Source organism: Podarcis filfolensis (genome assembly GCF_964270895.1).
Source record: "Podarcis filfolensis genome assembly, chromosome: 12".
NCBI lineage: Eukaryota > Metazoa > Chordata > Lepidosauria > Squamata > Lacertidae > Podarcis > Podarcis filfolensis.
The window spans coordinates 27,224,006-27,240,503 of NC_139614.1; the positions used below are offsets into that span (position 1 = coordinate 27,224,006).

The following is a 16,498-nucleotide window of genomic DNA, read 5'->3' on the forward strand; positions in this document are numbered from 1 at the left end:
TGTATGAGATTAAGAGAGAAAGTGTCAGTGACAAAATGTCCTGGGAAAGCGAGAAACAGTTTCTCTCCTCGCTAAGAATTTGAGCCCGTATAGAAAGACTAGACTGACTAGAACAAATTTTGGAGCTGTGATAGGTCAGAAGGAACTCTTCTACGCTATAGGATAGTGTTGTTCCATGTCCATTCAAACAACCTTTGTGAGCAACATGCCATTTCCCTGGGCTCAAAATGACTTCATGCTAAACCCAAATCCCAGACCTGATTTGAGCAGATGCTACCACTCAGTGTACTTCAGAAAGGTTTTTGGTGGATCCACACTCTATATTGGGGATGGTGTCCTCTGCTCATCCAGATGTGTAAGAGTCCAATGTCCATCAGCATCAGCCAGCATGGCCAATGGTCAGGGATACTGAGAGTTGTATTCCAACAACATCTGGAGGGCTACAGATTCTCCATTTCAGCACTGCATGCTCATGATGAAGTATACACACTCTCTTAGCATATTTAAACCCAGTTTTCTAAACAAGTATATTTGTTGTCAGCAAAGGAGGGTCATGTGAACTGGCCCTTGGCCTTACTGGAAGGAATGGGTTACTGGCTGGCACTGTTTACTTTGATTAGCTCAAATTATCTCTCAGGCTTTTAAAAGAGTTTTGCTTTTAGAGATTAAATGAATTTTCTGTTTTAAGTCTGAAGGAACAGAGGATTGGAAGGGGTAACTGCGGGTGAAGGGAACCTTTGAACCATTATTTAAAAGCAGAGTAAGGGAAATAAATCTATGTGAGTAGCTATGCCAATTTCTTGCAAATGTTTTCAGCCCAGTCTCTGTAGGATTCCTCTTGACACCAGTATAACCTCCCACCTACTTCATTCCCTCTTCCTTAGGAGAATAATTGTTGTTTATCATCTGGGTAAGATTCAGATTTATAGGTCATAGAAAGTATAAACTAGGGTTTCACCTTCCGCTGCCCTTCTCCTTTACTTCCTCCTTGAAATATTGGCCCTTGCAACTAAAAACTGTTTTTGCATATAATGAAATTCGCAAGTGCATTGGAGGAGGTGTACTTTTTCAACCCCCAAAGTTTCAATAGCAGCTTATTCTTTTAAAAGACAAATTTCAGAAGGCATATGTTTGAAAGAAAAGTGGAAATATAAATACAGGAAATGAGTGTGTGACTGTATAACTGAGTTCATAAATGGGCCCCCTTTTCTTATTAAAGTGGACTTTTACAGTAGGGAAAAAACAAACCCACCTACTTAACTGTTCATTGCTACTACCAGAGCATGAAATAAATCCATAGTTTATATCCAAAGTTCTACCTTTGATATTCATTTTTCAAGTATACCCTGTGAGAGGTATGTCCATTCCTGTCAAAATAATGTGATCCATTCAAAAACTACCTTGATTCTCACCCATTAAGAACTTTTTAAATACGGCAGTACAGGTACTCAAACAACGTACTGTTTCAGAAAGAAATGCTGGCGACGTCAGAAGATATTGCTGTTGCAAATGTGACTTTTTTTGAGGAAAGGTGCACGATAGCATTTGGTTCAGTTTGGGGGAAAGAAGCATCTGAACAGAAATGCAAAGGAAAATGAACTGTTAGCAGTTTTCAATCAGCTAAAATTATATATATATCTCTTATCATGATATCAGTCAAGCATCAGCAACCATGTGTAGTTAGAACATAGGAAGCTGCCTTATCTAACTCCATATTGTCTACACTGACTGGCAGCAGCTCTCAGGATTTCAGGCAGGAATCTCTCCCAGCCCTATCTGCACAGTTATAACAACGGCCAGAATGACTTCACTGTTCCCTGAAGTGTAGCTACCAGTTATTTCAAGAACATGTGAATCATGAAATAACTTTTTTTATAAGCATGCCTTTTGTGTTTGTGCACTATGACCACAATACAATCATGCATTTTTCATCTCTAAGAGCCGCAAACAAATGCGCTGACTAGAAGGAGAGTGGTGTGGGAATAAAACCACTGGGCTAGATCTGTAGGAGTGGCAAAACGGTATCTGCAAGGCTATGTGTCTTGTGGTTCTTGGGGAATGGGAAGATTTGGACATGTGGCTCAGAAGCTGCCATGTGGTTGATAACCTGCTCAGGCTGTAGTCACAAGTCAGATAATTGGCAATAGTGCTAATCAATGGTGCCCAGGAACAGGAGATCAGGTTTAGACTTCGGTCTGAATAACTGGTTGGTTCTGTCATACATAACCTCACTAGGATCACAGTGAGGTAGCAGCGAGTTCTTCTGAAATCAAAGTGGCATAAGCTCCTTTCAGTTTTTCCTCCCGAGTATTCATTGAATGTATTTAGGCATGAATGAGGCTATGTTGCAGGCAGGATTCCCAACCTCTGCACATTCAGCTGAACATATGCAAGGGACTCTTATGGAAATGACAGCTTAGGGCCGCAGTATCTCAGGGACCACCTCTCCCCATGACCCTGCAAACTGCCCCAGTGCAGTCATCGTCTTGAGGCCTTTCTTTGTGTGCCCCCTCCACTGCGGTGGGCCTTTTCTGCAGTGACTCCCCACATATATTTGCGTATCTTTAGGCACCAGGCAAAAACATTTCTCTATAACCAGCCTTTGGCTGATTAAACAATGTATGGCCTTTTGAATGTGTTTGTGGGAGGGAAGTTACTGGTTTGTTTTATTATGTAGTTTTTGTTTTCATTTAGTATTTTATATGTTGTGGACCACCGTTTGCTCTTCAGATGAAGAGTGGTATACAGTGGTACCTCGGGTTAAGTACTTAATTTCTTCTGGAGGTCCATTCTTAACCTGAAACAGTACTTAACCTGAAGCACCGCTTTAGCTAATGGGGCCTCCTGCTGCCGCTGTGCAGCCGGAGCACGATTTCTGTTCTCATCCTGAAGCAAAGTTCTTAACCTGAGGTACAATTTCTGGGTTAGCAGAGTCTGTAACCTGAAGCGTATGTAACCTGAAGCGTATGCAACCCAAGGTACCACTGTACAAACAAAAATAAAATGACTGACTGGTGTCTTTCAAAATCTTAAAACCCAGGCAGGCTTGTATGGGAGAATGTGGTTTTTTAAAGAATCTGATCTCAAGTTCTGTTTCTTCTTCTGGGGCAGGAATTGCAACCTCTCAGTGACCCTTGATCTCCTGGCCAATAGCATAGGCCAGAGCATTTGCTTCTTCTGCCCTGCAGTTCCAGCACAAGTGGTGATCAGAGCAGAGTCTACCTTGGACTGTTAGTGTTCATGTCTTTCAAAGTATCATAATTCAAAGTGTGTTGTGAAAATTAAATGCGTAATTTGGTACAAATTGCAATGGACTTAGCATCTATTGATTACTGTTGAAAAATATATACTGTGCTCTGTTTTCTTTCTTTCCGTTGCGGAACAAATTTATTATAAAATGAGAGAATACTGAAAAAAATAAAAAAGATTGTTAGCTAAAACAAAAGAAAAGCCTTCTTTCCAAATCAGCTGCAAAAGTATTGCCTGAAATACTAATTTTATCATATGTAGATAACACCGAATCAGCTGTATTGTGGAGAGCACTTTTTTGAATGTGTTCCATTTTCCCGTATCTCTAGTTGTGGCACATGATAAAATTATCAATGAAGCATCCTAATTGGATCCTGAAGCAAAGGGATGTTGCCCTATGAATCATTTTATGTTTGTGGGAGGCAACTTTGGAACTAACAGAGTAGGAATGAGAGCCAGATGTTTTCTGGGAACCTGGCTGGACTGTAGGCTGTGTGCATTTCCTAACATAGGCAGCCATATGGAAGAAAAGGTTGGAAACATCCCATTACAAGTCATATATCACCCATTTGACAGCAAGGATTTCAGCTTGTTTTTATTTAAATCATGAAAGCAGCTGTTCAGCTGTCCAGCTGTATTAAATTTAACCCCTTTCCCCTAGCAGAATGAATGTAGTAATTTATGCAATAGTAGCCAAACAATTTGGTGGGTGCAGAACAAAAAACATGTTAGGAGGACCCCACATTTACTCATGCTCTATGAACTCACCTTAAATGGTTGTGATTGGTTATGTCTGTTGCCAAGTTATGCTGAAGACCAATAGGAATCATCTTTCTATCAAGAATACCACCAAATATTAATGTTGTATATGGTAAATATAAATAATTGTAATGAAAACAAAGATTTAAAACCAACTTTTCTTGAAAACTGGAATCATGAAAAAATTTCAGCTTGATGTCAGTTGGAAAACCCTGTGCTTCATACATTTCTCCCTCTTTCCGTTTATCAACTGCACTTACTCAACTGCCAATACTATTTTTTAAGGTGTGTTTTTCTTTTTCTCTTTATCTGTGTCCTCTTGCTCATGCAATGTTATCTTTGTGATTTGATTATCTTTCTTTACATATTTCTGTTTCCTTATACTGTGTGTTCCTTTCTGTCCTTTTCATGACCTGTTTTTGCTTCTGGCCGTTTGGTTTGTTGGCTTTCATTGCAGAGTAGCACTTCACAGTGCAGTCCTATGCAAGTGCTCAGTGGGGCTTTTCTCATGAGTAAATTTAAAAGTGTGTCCCTGCCTTCACCACTAAGAAGGGTACACCAGTGTGTGCAGCTTCCCTGTCAATGAAGGGTTGTTGTTTGTAATTGGGATATCAGACTTACTTCTAGTGGTTTCTTTCAATTGTGTTACCTTATTAGTTTGCTAACAAATAAGAAATGTTATGTGAGACATAGAGTAGATACGGACTTTAATTTCCTATGCGGGAAAAGTATTTAAGTGAGATCCCAAAGAATAGTACGCTAGAGTGATAGTTCTGGCATACTAAATGCCCCCCCCCCGATGCTATGAAGTATGTGTTTTATCTCTTTTGCCACAATACTTACCTTTAGATCTCAAAGGTTTTGTATTGTGGTTGCAGACTGAGGCTAGGCTGTGTTTCCTTTGTAACACCATTTTTTTTATGAAGCATCATGAGGGGGCACTGTGCTTCCTTTTCAGGATCCTTCGTAAAATATTTGGCCTTGAAAGCAATAGGGAATGAGCTGATCTCATACTCGTCTCTGCTACTTCCAGCTGCTAAGTTCACTAAGTGAGCAGGCAGGCAATCTCTTTATTAAGAGGTATTCCAAGCTATGAACAATTTAAATCTGCAGTTGAGATTGCTATTGCAGATGACATTCTGCCGTCTCAGTTCTTCGCTGCTCAGTGCTAGGCGCCATCTTCAAATACACAAGAGTTGCGGTGGCTAACCTTTTTTCGGCCTATTACATTCACCATTGGCCAACCTTCTGTGGGAAGGGGGAAATGGCCACCCCACACTGTGTATGCACACTTTAGCATTCATGCACTTACACAGGGCACCTTTTAGCAGAACATCATTGTTCATAGCCTACAGGTACTTGGACTGTAGCAGGCTTAAGTTGTTTGCTAAAGTAGATATGGAGATGAACCTTGTGTCTGGTTCAGCAGTAGCAGAGCCCTAACAAACATAAAACCGATCTATTCCAAACTTAGCTTTTCTTACACATGAAAATTTTGTTCAGAAATAGTTCGTGTACAATAGTATTTTTCTGGAATTCTGTATGAGTTTTCTCTCCCACCCCCAGCCACTGGCTCAGATTTATTCATTGTTTCATGATGTTTTTGGTCCAAGCTACTTCCCACTCAACACACCCTCTCTCTCACACACACAGCCTTTTGCATCGAATTTTGGTCTGGGCTCAATCCCACCCATACACAGGTTAAAAAACATTGCAAAAAATATATATATAATCATATCAAGATGTTTTTAAAATAAAATATATTTAAAGTGAAGAAATTATGTATAAGCACCTTTTTATATGTAACATTGATTAGTGGTATATGCTTAGAAGTTTTGGGACTTGTAAGTCCCAATGAAATTTATTTTAATCTATGAAGTAAGTAATGAAATTTCTTTTAATCTATGAGACAAAAATCTCATAATTCCTCTATTGATACTTGTGTTACCATTGTATGAATTAATTATAATGTGGCATTGAGGTGGTTCAGATTACACCTTCATGCATTTATTGTACACAGCCACTTAAAAGAAATTCGAGTGTTTTAAAATTCTTCAAAACCAAACATGCTTGTTTTTTAAACAAAAAACACACACCAATAAACAATATCATTTCTGTAAGCATAGGTGACAGAGGAGTAGCCATACTTGTGTTTATGAAAATGTACCTGCATGTTAATAAATGTTCTAAATTGATATCAATAATGCTTTTAAAACCAATAATTGTTTGTAACAGCTGCAAATCAGTTATGGACTGAAAAGAACAGAAAAGGGTCCTATCTCAAATGTACTTTTCGTTAACATACAAAGCAGTATTATAGTGAGCAGAGCTAATTGCTTTGACTGACAACAGCTATCCAGGTATCCCACAGAGATTATTGACATTGCCCGATGCTTAACCTCCCCCCCCAAAAAAAGATCTTTATTGAAACTTAGCATATATACATAATAACCAAAATTCCCAATGATTCCCTCACATAAAGTATAATATCTAAATAACAACAACTACTTAATTATACACTTAATTATAAAACCCACTGTCAGGGAACTGTCATCGGCTCAGGGGGAAAGGCGGATGGATTTCAGAGAGCCCCCAAAGATCGTAGGAAGCAGCACTTCCTCAGCAGAGGAAGGAAGCCACGCCTCTAGTGGGGAGGAGATGCAGGGCTAGGAGGATGCAAGGCGGTGCCAGGACACCTTGCCTGAGCAAAGCGGGGAGGAGGGAGGTCCCCCTTTACCCAAGCCTTCCTTGCGCAGTAGGCTTTCACGCAGAGAAGGGAGGCGTAGACTGGGGGTCAAGAGACTACTCTGCTGGGGAAGATTTAAGGACTGCCCACTCTCAGATTCTGCTAGTGAATGAGCAAGACATGGAATAGAGGCGCTCTGCATTGTAAAGGTTTTTAGCACCACTAATAAAGCTTTAGAACAGACCAGTGAGGCATCTTGCCTGATTGCTCTCGAGCAACCACCCGATAGCCATAACACCCACCATCCATCCTCTACTTCCCTCCACAGCAATTCGACTTCTTTATATTTCTTTCTACCTTTTCCCCTTGCATTCTATAATAAATTGTTACATTCTGATTTTTCCTTCTTTCTTTATTGGTTTTGTTATTGCTTACATTTTTTATTCTAAGCCTATTAACATGTCATTTTTAGAGCAATATTTTGACATATAATCTTCGAAATACTTCCACTCTATTCTTAACTTTTGATTTGATTGATACCTTATAATTGAAGTTAATTTTGCCAATTCTATATACTCACTTAATTTACAAATCTACTCTTCCTTTGTTGGTGTGTCCTGAGATTTCCATTTAGTGGCAATTACTACCCTGGCAGCTGTTGTTGCATATAAAAAGATTGTGGTTTTTTTCATATGTAGTATATGTCTTTGCCCACCAACCCTAACAGATAACCTTTTTATGGTACAGATGCCAGAAATAAGGCATGGGACCTTCTGCAAAGATAGCATATACTCTACCACTGAGTTACATCCCATCTCCTATGTTTTGATCCTGCACCCTAGAATCCCAGAATTGTAGAGTTGGGAGGGACCCCATGGGTCATCTTGTCCAACAACCAGCAATGAAGGAATTTAAGCTAAAGCATCCATGACCTGAATACTAGACATTTTTTTAAAAAAAATGGCTTGATGTTTATTTAGATAACATAAGATCTTTCCTGGTTGAGTCAGAATTTTGAAGAGGAAAGATAAGCAACTGTGGTGAGCCCAACCGCTGTCAATACTTGACGTGAATGCACTGATTTTGCAAATGTGGTTTCCAACCACATTCATTGATAGAACTAGTTTCAATTTATTGAAATTTCTAAGAATATATTTTTGCTGTTGCTTGTTGTAGCGGCAGAAAAAAAAACACCTTAAGAAATAAGAAACTAGTTTTCCTATTGACTGTGCTGAGTGCTCTGCTCCATCAATAAAATGTTGGAGAATTTCTTCTCCCCTGTATGAATTTAGTGGACTGATCTCTGTCTTCCCATCTCTCTACACACAAATAGGGTGGGTAATTTCAAGAAGTCACCTGTCCAGCTGTCTTTGTTGTTATGCTTTGCAGTGAGTGGTTTACAGTGTGTGGTGAAAGAGTTTGGCAAGCAGTGGATCTGCATGGTAGATGGCTATAGACACAGCTCCTCACAAATTGGAACTGTTTCAACATTACGGAGATTTCAAGCAGCTCTTAAATGCTTATTAGTGTGAATTGGGCCTGATTTTATAATCAAAGGCTTTAGCCTGGTCGTAAAATTTCTGCTTCAGAATGGGAATGTTTGTGCATACTTACACCTTTTTAAACAATAGCTTTAAGTGCTGGGGGGGGATACTTTTCACTCCCCCCCCATGTTTATGCAACCATTACCTGTGTTTTCAAGGCTTATTTAAAGCAGCTGGGCGCCTGGTGTTTTCTTTGCCCTTTATTGGAACTCTTGCCAGAACAGGTAGTCAAAAAACGGAAAGTGGGGTGGGGGGTGGGATTCCGGCATCTGCCTGTTTTCTCTCCCTCTCCTCTCTCCCTCTCTCAGGAACACAGCTGTAGCTTCCATAGGAAGCACTCATTTTTCCCATCAGCCAAGTCTCTGCGTACCCTTGGGTCCACTTTTGGCACAGCTCGTCAAGTAGGATGCAGTTTATGGCTTAGAACTTATGAGAGAAAGCATTCGGGCGGTCCCTTTCCCTGGCAGAACACCGAGAGCAATTCCCCAAGCTGCAACACACATGTGAGCATCTGACCTCTTGTTAGCACACCATGGGAGAGGTTAACAATTGTTGAGACTTCAGGCATCCCTTTGACATAGAAGCAAAACAATAACAAGCTTTGCCAGGATACAACTATATGCTTGGGGGGGCAGGGGCGGAGAGCTGTGTTTGGTTCAGTTTGGTTATAATTTAAACAGGGAATGGGGGGGACCCAGATTGATCATTTTAAGCTAGTGGGTAGGGATGCAAATGTATCACGAGAAAAAGAAGGGATCAGCATACTAATTTCAAACCACCCCTCTTATTGTTTCAGGCAAAAACTGCAGTTGGCTTGTCTGTGTGTTACTCTGGTTCATTGTTTCTGATAGGTTGGCCAACGTGAGAACAGGATGCGGGGAGAGATGGGCCTGATCCAGCAAGGCTCTTATTACGCTTGTAAAGTCACCTCTTTACAAAGTATCACATTTTAATAAGGTGCTATCCAATAGCTGTTGAATTCACCAATGCAGCTACCACAACAAACACGAATAGCTGGCCAGCTTCAAGAGATGAGCTGAAATTTATCAGAAAGATAATCTTCTGAGAAATCTTTTGAAAACCTGCTTCCTCGGAAGATGAACACTTTTCTAAATCCAGTGGTACCTCGGGTTAAGTACTTAATTCATTCCAGAGGTCTGTTCTTAACCTGAAACTGTTCTTAACCTGAAGCACCACTTTAGCTAATGGGGCCTCCTGCTGCTGCTGCACCGCCGGAGCACGATTTCTGTTCTCACCCTGAAGCAAAGTTCTTAACCTGAAGCACTATTTTTGGGTTAGCGGAGTCTGTAACCTGAAGCGTATGTAACCTGAAGCGTATGTAACCCGAGGTACCACTGTATTCTGCATTTTGTGTGTGTGCTTGCCACCATTTTCTTCACAATGCCCTGGAACAATGCTGCTTCAGAGGCACTGGGGGGGGGGTACAAAATGGTGGCTATTCTGCCAACATAGGAACTCCACAAAAAGAAATGAATAAAGAATGCGGGGAGAGGGGACGGACTTTCCAATGCTGCTATTTATTGTGACCCCTTTCCCCAGAAACTGTTGGATAATTTACTGCACCAAAATGTCCTGACTCAATTTTGATGTCCAGGTATACTGTGGATACTGTGGATATTTTTGACTGCTGACATCTTCCTATTTTCATCTAATATGATCTCCTTTCTAGCACAGATGTATCGTCCTTTAAGTGGGTTATAGGTTGGGGCACTAAGGGATGGCAATGCCTTCTTTACTTAGACTTTTGTATCAACCTTGAAAAATCCATTGCAATAGAACACAGGTTAATGGTCTCAAAATTGTAGCTAAGGGTGTTTTTTGTTCAATATATAGTACATTAATGATTTTTCACATTAAATATGTTTGCCATTGGACTATATTGCTGATATTGCTGACAGGTGCCAAAAAATGAGAAGAAAATATGTTGTTGGATTCTGTGTATTCCATGGTAGTGTGTATGTTTTCTCATTGAAGGCTGTGATAGCAATAGCCAGTGTGATAGCCAGTTACTATTGATGTAATTGTATTTAAATGTATTTGATAGCAGTGTCAAAACATGCAAAAAGTTGAAACGTGAATTGCATATTAAGGTCACCTTTCTGAAAGATAAAATAGCTTCACAAGAAGCAGAGTTTGGGGTTTATTGCTGCTAACACATATTAGCTTCCACCTATTTCTAAACTGTAGGTGATATAAGAAGCCTTGTTTCCCCATCCCACATTATGACATTGAACAGATTTTCCCTGTTTAAACTATGCTAGAGCTTGGAATCAAATCAAATGGTTGGCAGATTTTTATGCTGTTAGAACATGTGTTCAGGTAGAGAGCATTTTGTCCTTGTGTGTTATGTAAGAGCTCGTGCCTTAATGAAAATAGTGGAGAAGCTATATTTTACAGTTCATAGGAAAGTGTTAGCTAGTTCATCTTTTCCTGGACCACCAGAGGGCAGTGTTTAACACTGCAGGAATAAGAGTCTCCTTTTATTTTCCCCCTCTTTGAAGTTTGGTTTTAGGGATAAGAGACTTTTGTGATAACTAAGGCTGTGTGTATTCAACCATTAGTTTTAAGTGCACAGTGACTGTAGGCAGCTACAGACTATGAACTGGTTACAAACTATGTACTGCTATAAATAGCTTCGGTTCATTTGAAAGAACTATTCGTGCTAGTATAGAGTGAAAGGTAAAGGTAAAGGGACCCCTGACCATTAGGTCCAGTCGTGGCTGACTCTGGGGTTGCGGCGCTCATCTCGCTTTATTGGTCGAGGGAGCCGGCGTACAGCTTCCGGGTCATGTGGCCAGCATGACTAAGCCGCTTCTGGCAAAGCAGAGCAGCACACGGAAACACCGTTTACCTTCCCGCCAGAGCGGTACCTATTTATCTACTTGCACTTTGATGTGCTTTCGAACTGCTAGGTTGGCAGGAGCAGGGACCGAGCAACGGGACCTCCCCCCATTGCAGGGATTCGAACCGCTGACCTTCTGATCGGCAAGTCCTAGGCTCTGTGGTTTAACCCACAGCGCCACCCGCACCCAAGTATAGAGTGAAGGGGGCAGGTTTATTGCATGGCAGGGATATTTGTATGGCTATTTCTGCATTGCCGGCCTGATTCAAAACTTTGCTGGTGCTTCTGTGCTCACACAGAGTTCTGAGGTATCAAGGGCTTCCCCCATTCATTGTAATATTGGTGACAGCTCTGCGTGACTAGAATATGACAGCAGGGCTGACATTTTTTTAGAATTCCCTATGTGTGTAGTAGCTTTGCCTGAGCATTGGCACTCCTCAACAAACATCTTCAGTATGAACATGTATGCACACTAAGATATTTGGAGATACCATAGGCCTGTGTTGAGTTTCCATCTTTAGGGTTTCTCTACAGATTCTTCTTTTCTTCTGCAAACCATAGGTATGATACCAGGTATGATGGGTGTTGTATTCCAACAAGATCTGGCACACACCAGGTTGGGGAAGACAGGCCTACAGCGGCTGGCATTGGTTCTTAGGGTTTCAGACAGGAGTCATTCCCAGCCCCTGAGATTGAACCTGGGATGGGCAAAACGTGCTCTATCACTGATAACAGAGCATTCATAGAGGCTCTTAACTATTAGGTTGGGAACGTAGCGCAGGAGGCAATTAATATGTATAAATTATCCCAGGTTGCCCACTAAGTCCATGATTTAACCAAAACTTGATTCCAGACACAGGCTGCCCTGTTTTGAACAATACATGTGGCAGAGGATTGAGTGCTTGTTGGGCCAAGCTATGGAAAGCTATGTGAGCCAAAACCAGTACTTCAAATCAAGCCTGCAAAATCGGTGTTGATCTGGGGCATGTGCATAATACACTCCAGCAGCCTATTCCGTTCCAAGGGGTTAGTGGTTGTGTTCTGCTTCAGCTGCAGCTCACTAACCAACCTTGAAGGGCAGTCTTGAGGTTACGAAGGCATGAGCGATGGGTGGATATGTGCATTCCATCACCCTTTCTCCTGACTCTGCTGTCAAGTTTCTTCGGGATTGTCATGCTAAATTAGACCCAGAATCCATCTTAGAAACTGGAAAGCAAATCTTACTTTGCAGTATGATCTTGACTAATTACTAGTGTATCGTGCCTTCTGTACTGAAGACATAAAACCTTGAATGTGCTCGGCTTTGAATACGACGTGCTTTTGTTTTCCTTTTTAAATGAAAATCAAACAGATTCCGTGACACAAGGCATCTCATTCTTTTATTTAATACACTCCCCCTCTAAACGCTCATGGCATTTAGAAACACACAATAAAGATGGAAATTCTTTTGCATCACCACATTTGGGGCGCGGGGTGGGGTGGGGCAAATGCACACTTTTAAAGGATTTCCCCTTCATATAATAATAGCTATCAACTGAGAACACTTCTTGGGATTTAACAACCCACAGTTGTGCCTTAGGACCACCATCATCCAGTCATTACTCCCCTTAAAGAACACTGTGGTTTCGGCACCATTGTAGAAATGTTCTTTTTAAAATGAAGCCTATATTTAAAACCACCTTATATTTAATGCATATTTCAGAAATGCGGTGTGATCTTTCTTTGATAAATAGTTGCAGGAGCACATGCAATTATAGCTACATAAAGAGATTTAAGCACCATGAACAGCTTTGGGGTTTTTTTCACCTAGCCTTTCTCTGGATAAAGGCAAGCACAGAAAATTGTGTGTTGAAGTGTGTGCGCATGGAAATTTTTCCACCTTTGCAGTGAAATAGGAGTGGCACTTCTGCAACTGAGAGAGAGTAGGAACTCACTGGATTGCAGAAGTGGCCCCTTCATTTTGCTGTGCACCACAGGCCCTTCCAGCTGACTGCTGCATATTAAAGATTAACAGAGTTGGAAGGCATCTCAAAGGTCATCTAGTGCAGCCTTCTCCAACCTGATGATGTTTTCAACTGCAACTTCCATCATGTCTTACCATTAGTCACGCTGGTTGGAGCTGATGGGAGATGTCATACAAAACATCTGGAGGATGAAGGTTGGGGGAGACTGTTCTAGTAGAAACCTCTGCTCATACCGCAGCAGCCATCATAGGTGGACTTTCAGTCTCTGCTTAAGAACTTCTAGTCTAACATAATAAACAATTATGTCTAGTGGGAGGCCAGCTGGCTAGCCCTGGTTGGGCTGTTCCCTTCCAGCCATCCCGCTGCAAAGACCATCACCTCTGCTCCGACATAAATCAGCGACCTGGGCTTCTGAACCAGGGCACACTATCAACAGATCGAACTGTGCACACAGAATAGGCGTGAGGCTTATGGAAGCATACTACAACTACAGATTTGTTAATCATAAATCAGGACAAAGAAGCATGCCGTGTGTCTCTCTCGTCGTCTCAGAACAGCTAAAAACAAAAGCTGTACACAATGGAAGTTCCCAGCATACTGTGCTGAAATGTAAACAGACATGTGACACACAACAATTCCACACGTCTGCTCCTTAAGGTGGAATGGAAATGTCAACAATAATTTGACAGCATGCCTTATTCTATTCCTTGGTTTAATATATAATAAAAAAATATTGAAATGGAGTTCTCTCTCTCTCTCTCTCTCTCTCTCTCTCTCTCTCATATACTACAGGTGTTGTTTTCACTCTGCATTGCTTTTTGGGGAATACAAATGATGAAGAAACTCGCCTCAAGTGTAGCAAAGCAGCACTGAAAAGAAATATGTCCAAATCTCCACATTAGGAATGCAAGAGCCTTTCTAGATCAGACCCAGAGGTCCTCCTAGTCCAACATCCAACAGTGGCCTACCAGATGCCTATGGGAATCCTTCAAGCAGGATACGAGCACAGTCGTGTTCTCTGACACATCATCCCCAGCAACAAGTATTCAAAGACTACTTGGGGTAGTGCGTGGCTATTGTGAATAGTAGCCATTTAGAGCATTTTCCTCCATGAATTTGTCTAATCTCCTTTTAGTGTGTCCAAGTTGGTAGCCATCATCACATCAAATGTCTGTGAATTTCCATAATTTAACTGCACTGTGTGAAGAAGTACAGTGGACGCTCAGGTTGTGAATGTGATCCCTGTGGGATGCACGTTTGCAACCCGCCGCGTTCGCAATCTGTGTCTGCGCATCTGCGCACACGCGGGTTGTGATTTGGCACTTCTGCGCACGTGCAAAGCACGATTTAGCACTTCGGCGCATGTGTGACCACCAAAACCCGGAAGTAGCCCATTCTGGTACTTCCGGGTTTCGGTGGTCCATAACCTGAAAAAATGCAACCCGAAGCGTCTGTAACCCAAGGTACACAAAAGTTTATATACCTCTACCATGCCCGCCTTTCTCACCTATTCCCCCCTAAACTAAAAAGGCTCACCATGAACCCAAGATCCCTTGTTACCCAGTTTGGAAAGATCTTTCTGGAGCTCTTTTGCAATCCCTTTTTGTCTGACCACCCTGAAAAAAATTGGTGTCCTCAACAAACTTGGCCAACTCACTGCTCGCCCCTTACTCAAGGTCATAATTATAGCTAAAGTACATTCTAGAGATGTGGTAGAAATCTATGGAGTTGGGTTTTTTTTTAATGTTCACTTACTGCAATTTTATTTTTTGAAACAGTTAAGAAGCCTCAGATTGTTTTATTTTATTTTATTCAGGGTGTCGCAAACCTTCTCATACATAATGTAAAAGGAGTACTTTGCATCAATTCCACTCATGTGCAACCATATGTGGAAAACTTTTGAACAATTCATGAAACTCATAAATGGCATGCCTGGGGGGGGGGGGGAAGGCCTCTCCTCCTTCCGGAGGGGAGGTGTTGTGGGCACGAGACGATTCCCGTGTCACGCAGGGGGCGTTATGCCCCCTGCCCCATTCACATGGCTGGCGCGCCATGCCCCCAGTTGAGCACCCAATCGGGCAGCTTGGTGGGGGTGCGGTTTGCTGCTCAAGATGCAGCTATGCCAGCCATTCAGCCCATTTGCTCACCTTTTCATCGTGAGTCACCCACGCACCACTCCCTTAGGGCTTAGGGCTTAGCTTTTCTCTTGACCTTCCTATGGACCTATGGTTGGTTGCCCAGGTTGCCCAGGGGGCCTGGTAGGAATTTTTTCCAACTGGCAAATTGGCACCGGCCTTTTGGTTTTTTTTGCCTACCTCATAGCAATCGTCACAACTTTCTTGGTATTTGGCGGTTAGGCATTGGAATGTGTTGTTGGTGTGTGGAAGGGCAAGGTGTGGCCATCGCCTACCCCTTCAAATTTGGGTATTCCGTTAAAGGAATCCGGCGGTCATGGATCCTGTCCGATGCCTGTGTGGCAGGGGGGCCATGGCACAACCCTTGGTGACATCAGGGGAGAGCTTATAGTTGTATTAGCATCAACAGGCTCCCCCTACTGGTGGTTAACCCCTCTTCAGACTCACCCCTCTCCAAGTGGGTGGAGTCAAATCTTCCGTGGTCCAATGCCTAAGCCAATACCTTCTCACTTGCTGTAATCAATAAAGTTGTGGCCTTTTCTTGCCCATTAACCTTATATACTGTGTCCACGTGTCTTTATTCCTCCAAGCGGGGATCGGGTCCTTGAACCACAATTAACTACTTTTCTTCTGACATAGTACAGTCACCATAGTAAGTATAGATGGACAAATTCCACTGATTTAAGTTGACCTTATGTATTAATAAACCTATTCCCAGCCAGATTACATTATCTGTGCATTGGATTGTGCCTTAAAGCCCATTAAAACCTGTAGGGCTTACTTCTGAGTAGTCAGACATAGGAGCATGGCCAGCTTTACCATTAGGCACAGTAAGGAAGCTGCCTTGGGCCTCAAATGCTGGAGGGAACTAAGTTGTGTCCATCATGTGGTGTGCCCTACGCCCACCAAGTTAGCCTGGTTCTTTGAAGGATGATATCCTTTTGCCCATGTTGAAGATTCAACTTTCATTTGAATTGCCTTCTGTACATGGCAGAGGCAAGGTGCTGCCTCGTCCTTTGCCCCAGGAAGCAAAATGTCTCGGACCGGACCTTGATAGGGTTACACAGTTAAATATTTTTATTTCTACCTGCGTTGCTGAATAAATGCTTCTCCAATAACAACCTGCCCATACACCGGGATTCTCTTTGGAGACCCACAGTTCCAGCCAAAGACACCTCCTATCTGAAGGGGACCATAAACAACAACCCCTCCACTAGGTCCCACCTTGTAAACCAGATGCAGCCAATGTGATGCCTTCCAGATATTGTTGGAATGCAGTTGACATAATCCCTGACCAT

General features: G+C 42.0%; 1 protein-coding gene across 2 annotated transcripts in view; it reads left to right on the plus strand.

Annotated features, from left to right (window-relative positions):
* AGMO (alkylglycerol monooxygenase) overlaps nucleotides 1-15,757 on the plus strand; it is a 117,523-nt gene extending 101,766 nt beyond the window's left edge. For both annotated transcript variants that reach the window (XM_083578748.1, XM_083578749.1), the window contains exon 13: nucleotides 13,858-15,757. In XM_083578748.1, coding sequence (XP_083434874.1) covers nucleotides 13,858-13,938 — 81 coding nt within the window. In that variant the 3' untranslated portion in view covers nucleotides 13,939-15,757. The remainder of the gene's footprint in view (nucleotides 1-13,857) is intronic.
* The last annotated feature ends 741 nt before the right edge of the window (nucleotides 15,758-16,498 follow it).